The 17125-nt window shown below is 36.6% G+C and overlaps 1 protein-coding gene across 1 annotated transcript in view; it reads right to left on the bottom strand.

Annotated features, from left to right (window-relative positions):
* ANK2 (ankyrin 2) overlaps positions 1-17125 on the bottom strand; it is a 133517-nt gene that overhangs the window by 66643 nt on the left and 49749 nt on the right. Inside the window, exons 15-22 of the mRNA XM_029283988.1 lie at positions 15877-15975; positions 14490-14687; positions 13713-13811; positions 13519-13617; positions 10729-10827; positions 9526-9624; positions 8050-8122; positions 142-286 (exon numbers count right to left, since the gene is read on the bottom strand). Coding sequence (XP_029139821.1) covers positions 142-286; positions 8050-8122; positions 9526-9624; positions 10729-10827; positions 13519-13617; positions 13713-13811; positions 14490-14687; positions 15877-15975 — 911 coding nt within the window. The remainder of the gene's footprint in view (positions 1-141; positions 287-8049; positions 8123-9525; positions 9625-10728; positions 10828-13518; positions 13618-13712; positions 13812-14489; positions 14688-15876; positions 15976-17125) is intronic.

Consider the following 17125-nt stretch of genomic DNA (forward strand, 5'->3'; position numbering starts at 1 on the left):
CTCCTGAATACTTTTTCCTAATGCCTTTTAAGAAATAAAAGAGATCTATTTCATCCCTAGTTGTCATCTGCATTTTGAACAGCTGCTCAGAAAAAAGAATACAGATGCAGTAGGAAAATTCCTGCATTGTTCATAAAGTACCTGTCAGAGCGGCCTCCTTCCAGGCTGTATCTCAGGTAGTTCATGCCATCTAAGAACTGACTGCTAGGTAAGGAATCATCACCTAGTTCCTTCAGATCTTCAGGTCTCAGATATTCTCCCCCATCTCCTGTCATTGTGTCATCACCTTCATTCAATATACAAATTCCCAATATCAGTTAGCAATAGAATTCTTTTAGCATTTGAATGAGACACATATAAAACAGACATGGTTACTGTCACTCTTGAAGCACAGCAAGCACAAAGAATTAATACATCTTAAGGAAACACTAGTCAGTTTCATAGGATTAAATTAATATAAGCTTTCTAAAAATCACATACAATCATTTGTCTTGTGTCAGGGTAAATAGTATTGGCAGAACTAATTTCATGAGTTTTACTTTAGTTGTTCAACTCAGTGGGATTCTGGAAGAATTTTTGAATATGTTCAATATAAGAAAAGAGATGTGTCTCTATAAATCAAAAATGATATAATAATGACTGAAATATGCATATAGTATTATAATGCCATATTTCAATTATTATTTGTCATACCATTTTTTTGTCATCTTGGTGGAACTTCTGCCTTGGCCCATTCTCTGAAAAACTGTTTTTTAGGAAGACATTTGTTGTACAGGAAATGTAAATCTTAACCAGTTAACCAGCAGCTAACAGCTAAAAACAACATAATAAGTGCCACAATAATAATCTCATAATTGGCTTTGTATTATCTGTTTTAATAGTGGTTTTTCAAGATCACAGGCAGTAATCTTTCCCATGACTTGCTATCTAATTATTTAAATTGCAATGCCAGATATTGATCCTGGAATTATGAAGAGCATCATGTGTATAACTGCACTGTGGCTTCTCCCATAGAGAAATAGCCTGAGTTCTGTGAAATATTTTCATAGTTCCTAGCAGTGTAATAGATATATATTGTCTTCCAAGTCCAAGTCCAAAAGCTCGGAATTCAAAACCTCTGGTCCCGGTGACCAAGCCTGCAACATTATCCTGGGATATGTATATTCGCCTTCATTCATCAGATATATGCTACATGCATTTACTGGGAAATTAAAATAGTTTCACTGACAATTCATTAATCTTCCTGGTTTGATGTGATAATCACATTATCTTCTTGCCCATCAAGCAACTGGTGTTAATTAACAGCTAAATAGGACATTATCTTCAAGACAGTGAAGAGATTTCTATATTGGAAACATTACAAAAAGCAATAGCTCTGGTTTTGGGTATTTACTTTCACTCATTTTACAGTGTTGTTCTTCGTATAAATTTTGTAACCATAGTTACTATTCAGCTGAAAGTTCTGAAAAATATTACCCTGCTGCTTTAAAAAGTCATGTTGTCTGGCTAAAGACTCAAAGAATTAAGTAATTGCAGATGAACATCATATCTTGTTAGTCATATATAATTCTGAAAGCACATCAGGAAACTAGGAAATTAAAAGCATGAACATCTGCTTTCACTTCATGATGAAAAGTGAGACTGTCAAAGGACACAGCCTACAAATGTCCATGTGGATCTTTTGAAAAGCAATAAATTTAGGAATTGTCTATATTAAATAAATGCATTGCATATTCTAATATTTTGCATGTGATAACTCTAGAATTTTTAGAAAGCTATTTTACTGAAAATCTCAATAATATGATTAGTTACCTGCTTTAATGCCAAATCTATCAAATTAAGAGTCTCCAGGAGCTACACAATCCTAATACTACATTAAATTCCTCCCATTTTTTTGCCCTTTCGACTTTCTAACACAGTGTTTGGGTAATCTTTTCAGCAGAGGCCTCAGCATGAACATCAAAAAACATGGTGGACGTGATCATAGGATCAAAACTCTACATCTTTTTTATATGCATGAGTAGGACCGTATTGGTTGGAAACATGTGGAAGAGGCCTTCATCCTGCAGTGGATAGACAATGGCTAAAATGATGATGATATGATATGATATACGTCAAAATAGTAACGTTTCATTTTCACAACTGCCATAATGAGGGCTTTTTTTATCCCTTCCCTTTCTTTGGGATGCTTTATTTCTAAGATCTGAAGTCTGTATGCTGTGCTCAGTGATGGATAGAAGACATGGAGAGAGTTGATGAAAACATCCATATTCCAATAGTCTCTTACAAATCATTATTGTTAGAAGGGTGGAAGAGACCTTATCAAATACAGCTAATTTAACGTTTCCTACTGCACGGGAATATATGCATGCATTGCACATATATCTAATATATGTATATATCTACCCTGCAAATGAATATATTGCATAGGAATAGAGAATAACATTGCTGCTTAGGAACCACAGTTTTTTCTTCTTCCCTTCATGCTTCCTTCCACAGCTATTTCTGCTGATGTTTAAAACTGGTTGTTCAGATAGCTCAAGCCTTGAGAGTATATACAGCCACTCTGAGTGATTCTACGATCAATCATAGAAACCTCTCAGTGGACCTGCTAACAGAGAAAGTATCAGAATTGAGCAGCTGTATGCCAGTCTTTTGGAGAATGCCTTATTATGTGATTGCCTCACTGCAGCTATTATAGTAGCTGTTAACTAACTCATATGCTCTGCGTGATTCTGATAGAAGCCACATTTTAGAGGAAGAAGAAATAAAAATAGATATGGACAGCAACTGCAATGAGGAAAGCAAATCAAGGCTTCTATAGAAAATTCCAAACAGAACCTGCACATCTGATCTCTTTGTCTAAGTTGCTACCTTGCAACAATAGAAACAAAGTGAAAACAAATCTAAAACAATTATAAATTACCTTTGATAATATTTATTTTGGCTTTTCAAATCATACATTATGCACCTAAGTATCTATAAGTAGTCTGATTTAGCAAGCACAATTGGGATAAACAACTTTGTCAGTAAGCGAAGCAGATACTAAGTGAAACTGCAACTTGGCTGATGATATTATTTCAGCTTTCCCTTTCTTTACAGACTGTGAATGTCATAAATACAGGGATTGGGCACAAAGTTACTTTTTCATCACTGTTGTAACAGCAAAGTCACTAAATGAGGCCGTTGCTAAGCAAGGACTACTTGTAGTCTATCACCAGGTACAATGTTTCTAATGAAAACACAGGAATTCAAGGACTAAAGGAACAATATTTCTTTTTGGAAAATATTTCTTTTAAGAATATATAATATTTCTGCTTTTATAAAAAAAAAAGTGGTAGTCAAATTCTTTTAATTATTTGAGTTCAGATATATAATGACCAGGGAGCAACCGCCAAAGATTATCAGTCAAAATCAAAAGCCTATTATTTTATTTTATAAAATAGTTGGTTCAGTTAAATACTCTTCAACACATTATGTGTGGTGTACATGGTTCCACCTCATGTTACATGATAAAGTCTTTGACTTCTATTCATCTCAATACAATTGGGACACATTGTATAATTAAGCACTGATAAAGTAGGATTTGCAATCACTAACATTTTATACTCATATTCAAGCAATCAGGACTAGGAACTCACTGCAGATGCCCTTGCTCAATAATGTGCAGCCAGAGAAATTATGGACACTATTGGTAGATACTACTCTCTCTGTTCCTTACTTGTAGCAGCATTCTGTATTTGTAATGACATCTTATAGCAGGGGTGTCAAACTGCCGGCCCATGGGCCGGTTGTATCATATAGAGCAGTGATGGCGAACCTTTTAGAGACCGAGTGCCCAAACTGCAAACCAAACCCCACTTATTTATCGTTGGGTGCCAGATGGGCGTGGCCCACTGGGTGGGTGTGGCCTACTGGGTTGGCGTGGTTGGCGTGGCCTACTGGGTGGGCGTGGTCAGCTCACCGTCACTCACGTAAGGGGCACTTGTGCGGGTCTGGGCAGGACTGGGCCAGATCTGAGAGTCTCCGGCGGAGGGGTGGGTGGGACCGGGGCAAGCACCGGGGCATGGTCCATTGGAGGAGCCTCACTGAGCCTCAGGCAATGCAGGGGGCCCATGGACAGTGGCACGGACTGCCTGGAGCCCTGGGCAGCGGAGGTCAAGCACCCAGCCTGGTCCTTGAGCTCCCATGGCACCAGGACCCCACAGTCCTGCCTACCCTAGCCGCATTTCCCTGAGGGGGTGCCCAGCTGCATGGTGAGTGCAGAAGGGCAAATTGCATGGGTCAGAGGGAAGCCCATTCCCTCTCCATGTGAGGAGACCTGGCTTTGTAACCAAAGCATTCTCAGCAATAGGATGGGAAACCACCAGGGGATGGCAAATGGGCCACAGGGCTGCTGGTGGCCAAGTGCTAAGGCAGGATTTTCCTCAGGCCCTCCCTCTCATTCCAATTTCCCTCCCTCCCTCTCCCCTCTTTCCTTCCTTTCTCCCTCCCTCCCTCTTCCCTGCTTCCCTCCTTTTCATTCCCATCTCCTTCCTTTCTCTCTCCCTCCCTCCTTCCTCTATCTCTCTTTCTCCCCCTTTCTCCAAAGTCCAAACACGTGTGTGCTACTTTCCTCGCTCACCCTGTTCACGCTGTGCATGCCCACAGAAAAGGCTCTGTGATAGAGGATTAAACAGCTGGGTGATTTTGGGCCAGTCATTCTCTCTCAGTCCAATCCACCTCCCAGGTGTGTTGTGAGGAAAATAGGAGGAGAAAGGTATGTTGGATATGTTCATTGCCTTGAGCTATTTATAAAAATAGTATAGGCCAGATATAAATAAAAATAAAATTAATTCATTAAATAAATACTGGATTTCAGGACCTGTTCTGATTTTCTAGACATGTAGGGAAACCAATCCAAAGTAAGCAGCAGGTTGCCTAGAAGACTCCACTTTGCAAAAGATGAGAGAGAGGGGGGGGTTCATTCTGTGTTTCACAGCCTCATGGGTTTAATGAGATTTATTCCTAGATATAGATTGCAGGACTGGTGTCTTAAAAATAGCTGTTCTCTCAGTGCACAGATTTGAAATGTTGGGTAGCGTTGGATAGATTGGATTTTTCCTTGTTGCAAAGGATGGCTTCAAGAGGGGATGATGCAAGGAGCCCAATAATCTTCCTTTCTTTCTCTTTTTTTGAAAGCAGAGCCAGCCTTTTATATTAAGGCTCTGCTCGCCTTCCCAAACTCCAAACTCATGCATCCTACTTTCCTCGCTCACCTTCCCAAACTGCAAACTGGAGTAGGACGAGGAAAATAGGACGTGCGCGCAAGTTTGGAGTTTGGGAAGGCGAGCTAGGAAAGTAGGACGCGCGAATTTGGAGTTTGGGAAGACGAGCGTAGGACACGCGCCTTCCCAAACTCCAAACATGATATTAAAGGGGGTTTGGGAAGAAATGATTAATAAGTGTGTGTGTGTGTGTGTGAGAAAGAGAGAGACAGAGAGATCCCCTTTCTGTAAGTTTGCTTATTCTGGAATGCTTTCCTTTCCCGACACTTTTGCTTCCCTGCTGGCTCAATCTTTCTTTCTCTCTGCTGCTTCTGCCGCCCAGATCTAGGGCTGCAGAGCGATTTTGCTCCCTCCCCCCACGGCCGATCTGGGCAGCAGAAGTTTTTCAAAGTCTCTGAAACTCACATATCCATGGCCATGGAGTGATTTTATGGCACTTCAGCAGCTCGATGCGGGCGCCGGAGGCTTGGAAAATGCAGCGGGGGGAGAACGCAGCAGTGCAATCTGCACGGTGGGTGGGGGGGAAATGGTGGCGATCCAAGCAATAAAAGCTTTTTCCACCATCCAGCCTGGGCTCTCAATGCAGAGAGAAAGAGAGCCGAGAGCGCAGGCGCACATGGAGAGGCGGAAGGGAGCAGTCTGACCCCGCCTCCCTCCAGGGTGATGGCATGCGTGCCCACAGGGATGTCTCTGCGTGCCGCCTGTGGCACGCGTGCCATAGGTTCGCCACCACTGATATAGAGACTGCGGCCACCCCAGCTCCAGCAATGCAAAAAAAGTCGTGATGCATCGCAACACATCACGTGATACGGAGAGTTTGACACCCGTGCCTTATAGGGTTTAAGAATGCATAACATGTTTACAATAAATAAAAAGATAAATGTTTTTGCTATGTATGAACAGATGCTCAATCGTTAAATCCACCAAGTAATTGAATTATGTTGATGCAAATTATACATAGAAAGCTGTGTTTTGCATATTATATAGTAGCGTATGTGCTACGTATTGCAGAATAGTGTAAAGCAGGGGTGTCAAACTGGTGGCTCATGGGCCAGATGTATCATGTGCAGGCCACGCCCACCCCAGCTCTGCAAAGACAAAAAACGCCGCGATACGTCATGTGACGCAATCAAGTTTGACACCGTGGTGAAAAGCATAGCAAATAAGGTGACTTGTAACATTCCTACTTCGAATATGACATCATTTATTAAGTCACCTTTCTTCTCAGTGACAGTGTTATTCTCAAAACTTCATTCTTCTATATCAGGCATGTCAAACTCATGACGTCACATGATGTCGCGCGACATATCGGGACTTTTTCTCCATTGCCGGCAATGGGGGTGGACACGGTTTCAGTGTGACACATCCGGCCCGCGGGCTGGCAGTTTGACATGCCTGTTCTATATTAATCAAATTAATAATACTAAACTGCTTAAAATCCTGATATGTAAAAAAATGTTGTGGTGTCTCATTTTGTTTTAAATTAGTGACATGAAATTATAGGAATATTACACTTCTACTTAACATTGTAAGATAGGCACATTCCCAAGACAATAATCAAATTCATATTAGTAATGTTTTAAACTATTTTCCTCCATTTGGAGAACAGAGGGTGGGACAAACTGCAAACATGCACAGATGCACAATCAAATTTAATGCCTAATCAGTGTTAGGTGGTCAGATGTATTTTTAAACAAGGAAATCATTTAAGCTAGATTAAAAATATTTTCTTTGTACTCCAACAGTTGTTTCCACAGTACCTGCATCACTAAAGGCTTCCTCGTCAGTGGAATGGTCATAATCAGAATGTTTTAAAGCTGCATAATACATACATTAATTTTAGGGGAAAATTGTTTACAAAGGAACATATAAGGATCAATTATACCAAAGTTGTATTTATAGATAATCCTCATTTAGTGACTACAATTGCTTCCAGCGACTCAGTCATTAAGCAAAGCAATTGTTAAATGAATTACTTGTCCACACTACACTTATGACTTTACTTCAGCAATCAAAAGCCTTCAGTGTGAAATTGTCAGATCTTGTCAGTTTTAGGCAGCAGCTGCAAGGAGAAGTTTCTAAACAACTAATTAAGGTCACTGAAGTGAGTTCGTTACTTGCAGTTAGCACATTTAGGGATGTGCCGCACTGCTGAGAAAAGCAGCTCAGGAACAGGATAGTGCAACACATCAGGGATAGGACAACACTGTGATACAATACTGACTGTAACGGTGAACACGTGACTGAAAAACAGATGCTGTGAAGGTCTTAAATGCAGGCATTGGTCATAAAGTTACATTTGCATTACTGTCATAATTGCAAACAGTTGTGTTTGAGACAGTCACTAAATGAGGAAGACCTGTGATATGTTTCATTTAAAAATCATGCCATACATAAGCTACATGCTCCATTTGGAGAACACATTAAGGAACAACAATGTGTGTATGCTTGCAGGTAGGTAGGTGGTTTACACCAAAGAAAATGGCATTGGGATAGTTGATTTCCCCATAATTGATAATTGCTAGTCCAACTTAATCAGTATTGTCTTCATTTCCCAATTTTACATGCCCAGCCTATTCAAATCACAAATATTTTACTTTATCAGAAACATGTCTATAGCTGAATATACATTTTAGTAAGCTTAGTACATTTTTCAATTTATATTTCTATTTTCAGTAAGATATAACTACTTTAACTTTTCTATAACTTTAGCAACTAACCATGATGAAAGCAATATGTTTTATAAATATATACACTAACAAGTGGTTTATAATGAACTCACCTTCCTCATCAGAAACATCCAAAATTTCAGTCATAGTCTCAGGTACATTGAGCTTGTGCTTCTCTGTGACAGTCTGTAATAAGACAAAAAAAAAGAGATCATTTCTTTCTCTGTGTGTCTGTCTGCATGATTACAGAAAGGAAGATTGTATTTAAATTCCATACTCTCTCTCTCTCTCTCTCTCTCTCTCTCTGCAAAAGTATTAATTGATGAGATACCTGATTTTCAGATACTCAACTGCCTAAGCATAAAGCCACACCAAAAAGACATTCAAGTTGGCAGTAAATTTGTTTAAATATGACATTTTCCTGTCAACAGTAAATTCTTTTCCTAAACAGCAACTTTTTGGACACCATCTTAAGAATTGCTTGAAACTGCTTTATTTTTCAAAAAAAAAGTTATAAAGCAAGATATTTTTATAAAAAAATGTTTCACTCCCACCATTTGAATACCTATTCCCTAAGATAATTTTAAACACCATGTTAAAGATATTTGTGAACCTTAATAGTCTGTTCTACTTAAAATTGTTCCTCCTTTACATTTTTCTGCTTCTCTATAAATATCAACAGTCATGTTACTGCCAAGCACATGAATCTTGTTTGCATCCAGTGCTTTTTTTCTTAAAAAAAAAAAGGTGCTGGAACTCACATACATCATACAACCCGCCTTGCCTACCCTACAAGGTTCCATCCAAAAAAGGTGCCGGAACTCCGTTCTGGGCGTTCTATGAGAAAAAAAGCCCTGTCTGCATCTACTGTTAAAAGGACTAAAAGGTTAATTTTGGGAAATATTTGTAAATAGTAGGCTTCAGTGTGCTCCACTGTATAAGCTTGACAGGTAGAGAACCAAATAATTTCAATATTTTAAAATACTAACAATTATAAGATGAAGAACATTCCTGCTTTCAACCCATACTAACAACAAATATAATGTGGAAAATGGCAGTCAAAACTTTAAGAGGGATATAGAATTGCCTCTTAATTAATAAATAAAATATTCAAAGTAAGCAATGAATGAAACACCTAGGAAATAGATTTAAAGTATGATTTAACTGGATCTGTATTGCCTTCCTAGTTACAAAATATTTATTCACTTCTTTTTTACAATGTGAAAATCTTTCAATAATCAGAGATACAGAAACTGCAGATTCCTATATTGACTGGCCATAGGATCCTTCTTCTAAATATTAGAAAGAACAGATAATGAAAGGTGACCCAAATAACTAAATTTGAAATGCAATGCACAACTGACAGGAAATTTAACTGGAAATGTTTGGAAATCTGCAGAAAAGGCATAAATTCAAACAACACTCTGGGGTATGTTTAATTACATTTATGAATATGCTTAATACTTCTCCATATGGATATGCCCATAAGTATTAAATTACACTGGACATAATTAATTTATCATTTTTAAAAAAGACCTCAAATAAGTAAAACCAGAATAAAATAATGGAAAAACGTCTGCTGTACTCACAGTTGTAGTGGTGATTACTTCCTCTGTTACCACCTTTAATGTATCTACCACTGAGATGTATCCCAGACGCTTAGCAATCGCTAAGGCAGTATTGCCATTCTGAAAGAAGAGAGAAGGAAAAGTAATACTGTGATATGAACCAATGAGATCACGCCCAGAACTAAATGAACCAACACTTCCATCCAAAATAAGTCATTCGCTATGGAAAAACCCTTTGCAACTTTGCTCAGACTATAGCAGCAATTGCCATGGTAACATAAACTCAGAACATCTGTCTGTTATACTGTATTTTTTTAAAAAATGCACACTTTTAATAATTTAACCCACAGCTTTCTGTATCGTATTAGATTTTTTTAATTTGCTACATGTGTTCCTGTATAATTTTGACAATGCTTTTATTTGGCAGTGATTTTGATAATGGTATTAATATATCCCAGATACAGCAGGAATTTAAGAAGTTCCAACTCAGAAATATTAGATCAAATTTTGACATGGTGCAGCTGATACACACCCAGAAAAATAAAAATAAAATAAAAAAAATCAGTATACTTTAAACATGTTTATATACATTCTTTCATTTAAAAAAAGGAATACACAATATTCAGATTCTAAAGTGGGTTTTTAACTTTAGGAAAAAGAAGAACTAACTTGGATTTAATTGCCAATGTAATAAGTTAATATAGAAGTGATAACTATTGTTCCTAGCTATATTGTTTCAGTATCACAATATTATATAATCAATCAGAATTCCTGTAAGTAATTCTCTTGGAATTCAACATTGTAAAAGTATAGATATATTTCATCAACATTTATAGAATGATCAGGTAAAAGAAACCAATCAGATCTGGTTCCGTTGCAGTGACAAAAATATGTCTATGTGATAACGTTATTTTTTCATTATTACCATTGCATTATGTTATGTTTTTCAGCAGCCTCATGTTTAATCATAAGAATATATGTGCAATGATATCCATTCTATAGTTTAAAGACTTCATGAATACAATACATACCATTTTTCTTATTAAATTATTAATTATAGTTTCTTTTTAGTTGACTTGTGCATCTTACTACAGATTCTCCAAGTAGTTACATCCATTCATCTGCTCCCACCTGACTAAACCAATTTACTTTCTAAGACATTTTGGAGCTCAAAACTTAAAACAAATCATTGCAACTATATCATTAAGTACCCTACAACCTTACCGCAGTGACTGCATTTGGTTTGGCCCCATGTTGAAGAAGAACATTGATGATGTGAGTATGGCCTTGCTGAGCAGCTTGGTGCAGAGGAGTGTATCCATTCTGAAATTAGTGGTAGTTAGCACGTTTAAAAATATAAGGAGACAAAAATCCTATAGTAGATTTATTTTAATATTCTTCTGATTTCACAAAAGTATTAATCACAGTTATGTCAACTGTTTTCATCAGGCAGCAAACATCAATAACCAATCTTAAAGATTTTTCATAAAGCATTAAGGATAGAAGGTAGGCTAACACCTATCAAATCCCTATTAATTTTTAGAAATTAAGGTTAAAAAAGAAAATAAGATAAAAAAACACATTAGATTCCCATTAAATATGATTGTGTTAGTGTTCTGTAGAATTATAAACTATAACCCTTCTATTTGGGTCTACGTAACTGTCCCTTCAAGTTGCTGATGTTTTATTTGGAGTGGGGGAGGGGAAATAGGAAAACTAAAGTAAGCATTTATATGTTTTGCTCCGTATTACACATATTCTGCATACCTACACCCTGCAATTCTTACAGCATTTTAGTCTTAAGCCTGCCATCAATATCCCTGTTAAATTCTCACTATAGTAACATCATTGAATTTATTCTAAATAGTGAATATTTATTCTAATATTGAAGAAGATTCAAATGAGCAAATGGGGAAGTGGAAAAGATAATTTGGTGGCAGCACATGCTTTGGAGCAAATTAAACTAAAAAAACATTTTTTAATTCTAGTTTTCTTATGCATATAGCCAAGTATTCCCTCCTGGATTGTTTCTCAACTCAAGAAGCAACCAGGTTTACATAATACAGAGATAAAATAATATTAACCATAAATAACAAGAAAGTGAAATTTTGTGATTTTTGTGATTCCTGTACATTTTAAATTTAAATTATGTAAAACTAATTAAATTATATCTATATATATTTATCTACAGTATATTTTTTACAATCATACAGTTGTTTTCCCAATTTTTTCTTGTAAATCTTTTCAAGGAAGCTTATTTTTTAAGGGTTCAGCACATAACACTGGTATGGAAAATTCAGAAATAAACACATATTTCCATAGAAGCAGCTCTGCCAATGCCACAGTCCAGCATTTTATTTCTCACAATGATAACCCTGAGGTACTTACAAACACAATATGGAGGCAAACACCTTTCCTATTGTTATTCTCCTATATCTGATATTTGAAAGCATGGTATTCCCAACCTAGAAGTAAACCTCGGTTAAGAACGATACTCTTCAAATCGTATAAATGGGTTTATACTATCTCCTTTTAAGCCATTACTAATACTTTATAGTAATCAATTTCACAAATTAGTTATGCACTACGTTAGGGATCCTCAACTCCCAGGGTGGATACTGGCCCCCGACACCTTGGGAAACAGGCAGTATAAGTAATGGGCAAGCATGCAAAGCTCCATTTGTGCAAGCTGGTCTGCTGAGCCAGAAAGGTTGGGGATTGCCTGTACTATGTGAAAAGGCCTTTTTTGTCCATTTCAAATCTCCTTCAAATCAACGTTTTAGATGGCTCCTGGTCCTGGTTTTTAGAGAAGGAGAAAATATTTTCTATACCCACTTTCTCTATACATTCAGACTTTTATACACCTCAGTCACATTATCCCACTTTTCTTTTTCCAAACTCAAAACATTCTAACCCTTTCTCATACAGAAGATGTTCAAGGCCTCTGATCATTTTGGCTGGTCTTTTTAGCACTTTTTCCAGGTATGTTATAATCTTTTTCAAGTGTAGCAGCCAGATCTGTACCTAGTACTTCACAGCCAGACATACTATATACATTTGTATAATGGTATTATGTTTGAATTTTTATTTTTAGTTCCTTTTCTAGGGATCCCTGTATAAAATACACATTTTTCACAGTGCTCTTTACTTTGTTATGCACTACGATGCTTGGATCTTTTTTGTCATTCATATGTATTATCCGAGGAATTATCTCACTCGTGTTGCTCCATCTGCACTGACATAAGAAGCATGCTGTGGACCCCATCAATCAAGGAATTTCAACTGGCAGGTTCCAGGAGAAGAGCCTTTTCTGTCATGGCTCCTCTGGAACATTGTGCCCCCAAGGTGAGATCCTTCTGAAAGAACCTGAAGACCTGGCTCTGACAATTGGCCTGGAGCCCTAATGGGAGCATGTCATACTTGAGGTGGTTAATGGACTGAGATAAGACCTCACCTTCTCCTGTGTGCACCTTGCTCTCTTCCTTGACATACTTTTTAATTTTTAAGTCAATTTATTAATATTTATTATTTTAACGTTTTATCTGACTAGAATCACCGTGAGGTGAGGGCAGCATATAAGCTTAATTAATAAATAAATATGAAAGTAGACTTTACAGCATGCACTACCACTTTACACTTATTAATTTAAAATAAGTATAACACTGTACCATTTGGTTTATCATTCATAACACTTTTAATTTTAACTGAATATTTTTAGAATAGCTTTCCTCAGACTGATGCCAAAGGAATGCATTAGCACTGTCATTTACAGAAGTCCAAAATTTCAGAATTCCACGGCCACACTGATAATTATTGGCTATGCATTATTATCTGTACATAATCCAATATATTATTAATGTTGCATTATTCACAGACTACTGCACTGAAAAATTGACTCTTCTTTCAAATATTGCAAATTTCTTGCAAAGATATTGAAAATTTCTTAAATACAAATTAACATCAATGTGCTTGTTTGTAATTGAAAATGGAAGGAAACAATTAACAAACATTTACCTTTGTCTTAGCATTGACATTAGCTCCTTGCTTCAGAAGGAAGTTCACCATCTTGATGTTTCCATAGTGACAAGCCACAATTAGTGGAGTGTAACCCAGCTAAATGAAAAGGACCCCCCCAAAAGAGTAAGTAGAGAATGTGATAAGGCATTGGAAAGTTATTTTATTGTCTTGGAAGTTACTGTTTGTTATACCTTAGTCTGGGCATCTTTGTTTGTTCCATGCTTTATCAGCATATCAGCTACATTTACTTTATCTTCTTGAGCTGCTAAATGTAGAGATGTCAATCCGCTCTGAAAATTAACAACATATGTATTTTAGTGATACAAATTAATAGAAGAAATTTATTTTACATTATAATAATTAAAGTATCTTGACATTGTTAGAACTCTCCAGGCTGTCAATTCATTCACAGTGTCTTTCCAATTCTTGTTATATATTGAAGAACACAAAGGTTGTAAATATGAACAAGACAAGAGAGGGAGGGAGGAAATAAAATTTGGTATTATAAAAGAATTCAACACCATGGCCAGTGGCCTCATACACATGCTGGAGAAGAAAGGCAGAAAAAAATGAAATATTCTACAAGCAAAAAAAAATATCATTAAATTTGGGGTGAAATTTTGCCATATCTCAACTTCAACATGATGGAAACCTCAAAATGATCTAACATATTTAACTGCAATTTCCAATTAACACTTAAGCAGAGATCAGAGCCATTAGAAACCTCTGTGGATATATTATCTACTGTTTATATTATCTACTTTTATCTACTATTATCTACTTTTATCTACTATTATATTATCTACTTTTATCTACTATTTTTAATATTTAATATTAGCCACATATATTCTTACACATTTTCCTGTTTTTAATTCTTTAATAAATTAATATTTTGTATTGATTTGTTGAACACATCATTTTCTAGATCACACTTCAAAAATTCATTCATAATAGAAGGGGGGCATTACCTTTGTGGCCACATGAATATTAGCTCCCTTCTCCAAAAGTAAGTTCACCATATCAGCATGACCTTCTTGAGAGGCCAAGTGAAGTGGAGTCACTCCTTGTTTGGTCAAAATATTGGTCTCTGCTCCATAGTTCAGTAGAGTTGTGGCTATCTGCATCTGATTCTTCTTAGCAGCAATGTGTAGAGGAGTATACCCATTCTAAAACCAGTTGCCTTGTATTAATACAGGTTTTAATTTTATTTTCTTTTATAATAAAATATCAATAAATTGCCTCTTTAGAGAATAGCCATTATTTTCTGTAGCTTTCACGTAAAGAATAATACTAGTCGTAGTTTCTTGCATGAAATCACAGTTGCAATCCAGGTAAAGCGTATATTGGCACTGATATTTCAAATGTCCAATCTTAATTATAGAACACATAACCTTTATTGAGAATAGTTAAAGGCTTTCCTTTAAATGTATTATTCTTGATTAGAATTCATATAACTTTTTTAGAATCAAAGGTGAAAATAAAGCCTTCTTTAAGAACATATGTATGGACATATCCAGTGCTTTTTTTCTAAAAAAAAAAAAAAAAAAAAGGTGCTGGAACTCACACACATCATACAACCCGCCTTGCCTACCCTACAAGGTTCCATCCAAAAAAGGTGCCAGAACTCCGTTCTGGGCGTTCTATGAGAAAAAAAGCCCTGGACATATCCATACATTTTCTAGCAATAATATAGTCGTAGTTTGCCATTGCTTTTTTTCACTTCTCTAGCTAGCCTACTGTCGTAGTATTTCTTCATATTCTTCTGTGCTGTTATTAACCAAGCCTTCTGTGATCAGACAAGATCAGCTTAATGGAAACAATACTCCAAATACATCTCTAACAATCATTCATACTTGCCTTCCTTAAATGGATTCCTTCCAGACATATTGGATATGCATGCAACAGCTAGGGTGAAAGATAGTTATGATCCTACTAGTCTGGACGGTTCTAGTTTGTTTATTTTAGAAGTGTTTTTCAAACTTCCCCAACATACAAACTTCGGCAGACAACATATCTTGCGCACAGTCACCCATGCCCTTGTCACCTCCCGCCTGGACTACTGCAATGCTCTCTACATGGGNCTAAGGGGTAATTTTTAGCTGGGTTTTAAAATAATTTTTAAAATAACAAAGGCCAAATTAATATTTCCTTTTAATTATGTTTTTAATGATGGTATTTTTTGTATTTTTGTATCTGTTTTTATTAGGCTGTTAGCCGCCCTGAGTCCGCAAGGAGAAGGGCGGGGTAAAAATACAATAAATAATAATAATAATAATAATATCTTAAAGTTGCCAAGTTTGAAAAACGCTGTTTTAGAACAACCACAACAAATTTACAGTAGACAGTAAATCTCACCTTGGCAGTAGAATGAGGAGAAGACCCTTTCTCCAGTAATAGCAGTGCCACTTTCTGATTGTCATAGTGAGCAGCAACATGGAGGGGAGTGAGACCATTCTGGAAAGGGTGGTTTATGTTAAGGCATTAAGTGGTGGTTAGCTTTTTTTAAACTAGCATTAATTACAAAACAACAACATAGATTAAATAAGCAATTGATCAGAAAAAAATACAGCATTTTTAATTCAAAGTGAATTATTTCATATTAGACATGTTATTTAAATCAATAACAATAATATTAAGAATACTATTAAATCAATATTAGATAAAAGAATAGTGCTTTTTTAAAAAAAAGAACAAGCCATTTCAAATTCATTAAATTTGCTGAATTGATATATTGTGTAGCAGAGCACAAAATAGTTTGGATTTAAAATGTTTCAAGCTTGAAATACCCTATTTTGAGTTCATACCGTGTGTTTTGTCCTTATTGAAAGCTTTCTGACACTCTTCCAACCACCATAAAAGTATCCTCTGCTTAAATCAGACCTGTTTTCAGCTCAGAGCACTTGCAGTGAGGACAGTTAGAAAAAAAGACTTTTCTAGAGTGGTCAGAATATTATCAGAAGATATCCTTCATTATGATTAGGACAGCAGTTTCAAACTCAAAATATTTTATACAACCTTAGTATATTCCAACCCTAACCATTTACTTTCACTAACAAATTGCAATCTTCAAATATTTCACAGCAAAGAGTAAAATAAAGCACTTCCATTTTATCTATGGGATTTCTGGCAATCCTGGAAAAAAGCCATCTCATTGAAATATTTTATTATTATTATTATTATTATTTACAAATATACTCGTTGTAACATTACATGCGCATGTACTTATAGAAAATAAAGAAAAGTGGGATCCGCTCCCTTAATCCCTCATTGTACAATAATTGCAGAAGCTAGTCATTTGTCAGGGAAATGCTTCATTTCCAAGCAGTTGCATTGTTGCTGAAAGAATTACCAAAAAGTTGCAGGTGAGGTCAAACTGGGAAGCAGAAGCAGTGTGAGGGAGGAAATTGTACGCTCTCACAGAGTGGGTCTCCTCAGGGTACCGTCGGCCAGGCAGTGCCGGCTGGCGACCCCAAGGGGGAGGGCCTTCTCTGTGGGAGCTCCCACCCTCTGGAACGAACTGCCCCCAGAGATCAGGGTGATCCCTGATCTCCCTTCCTTCCGCCGCGCCCTCAAGACGTGGTTGTTCCAGCAAGCGGGACTGGCC

This window comes from Protobothrops mucrosquamatus, unplaced genomic scaffold, assembly GCF_001527695.2.
Source record: "Protobothrops mucrosquamatus isolate PMUCROS unplaced genomic scaffold, P.Mucros_1.0 scaffold314, whole genome shotgun sequence".
NCBI classification, from domain to species: Eukaryota; Metazoa; Chordata; class Lepidosauria; order Squamata; family Viperidae; genus Protobothrops; species Protobothrops mucrosquamatus.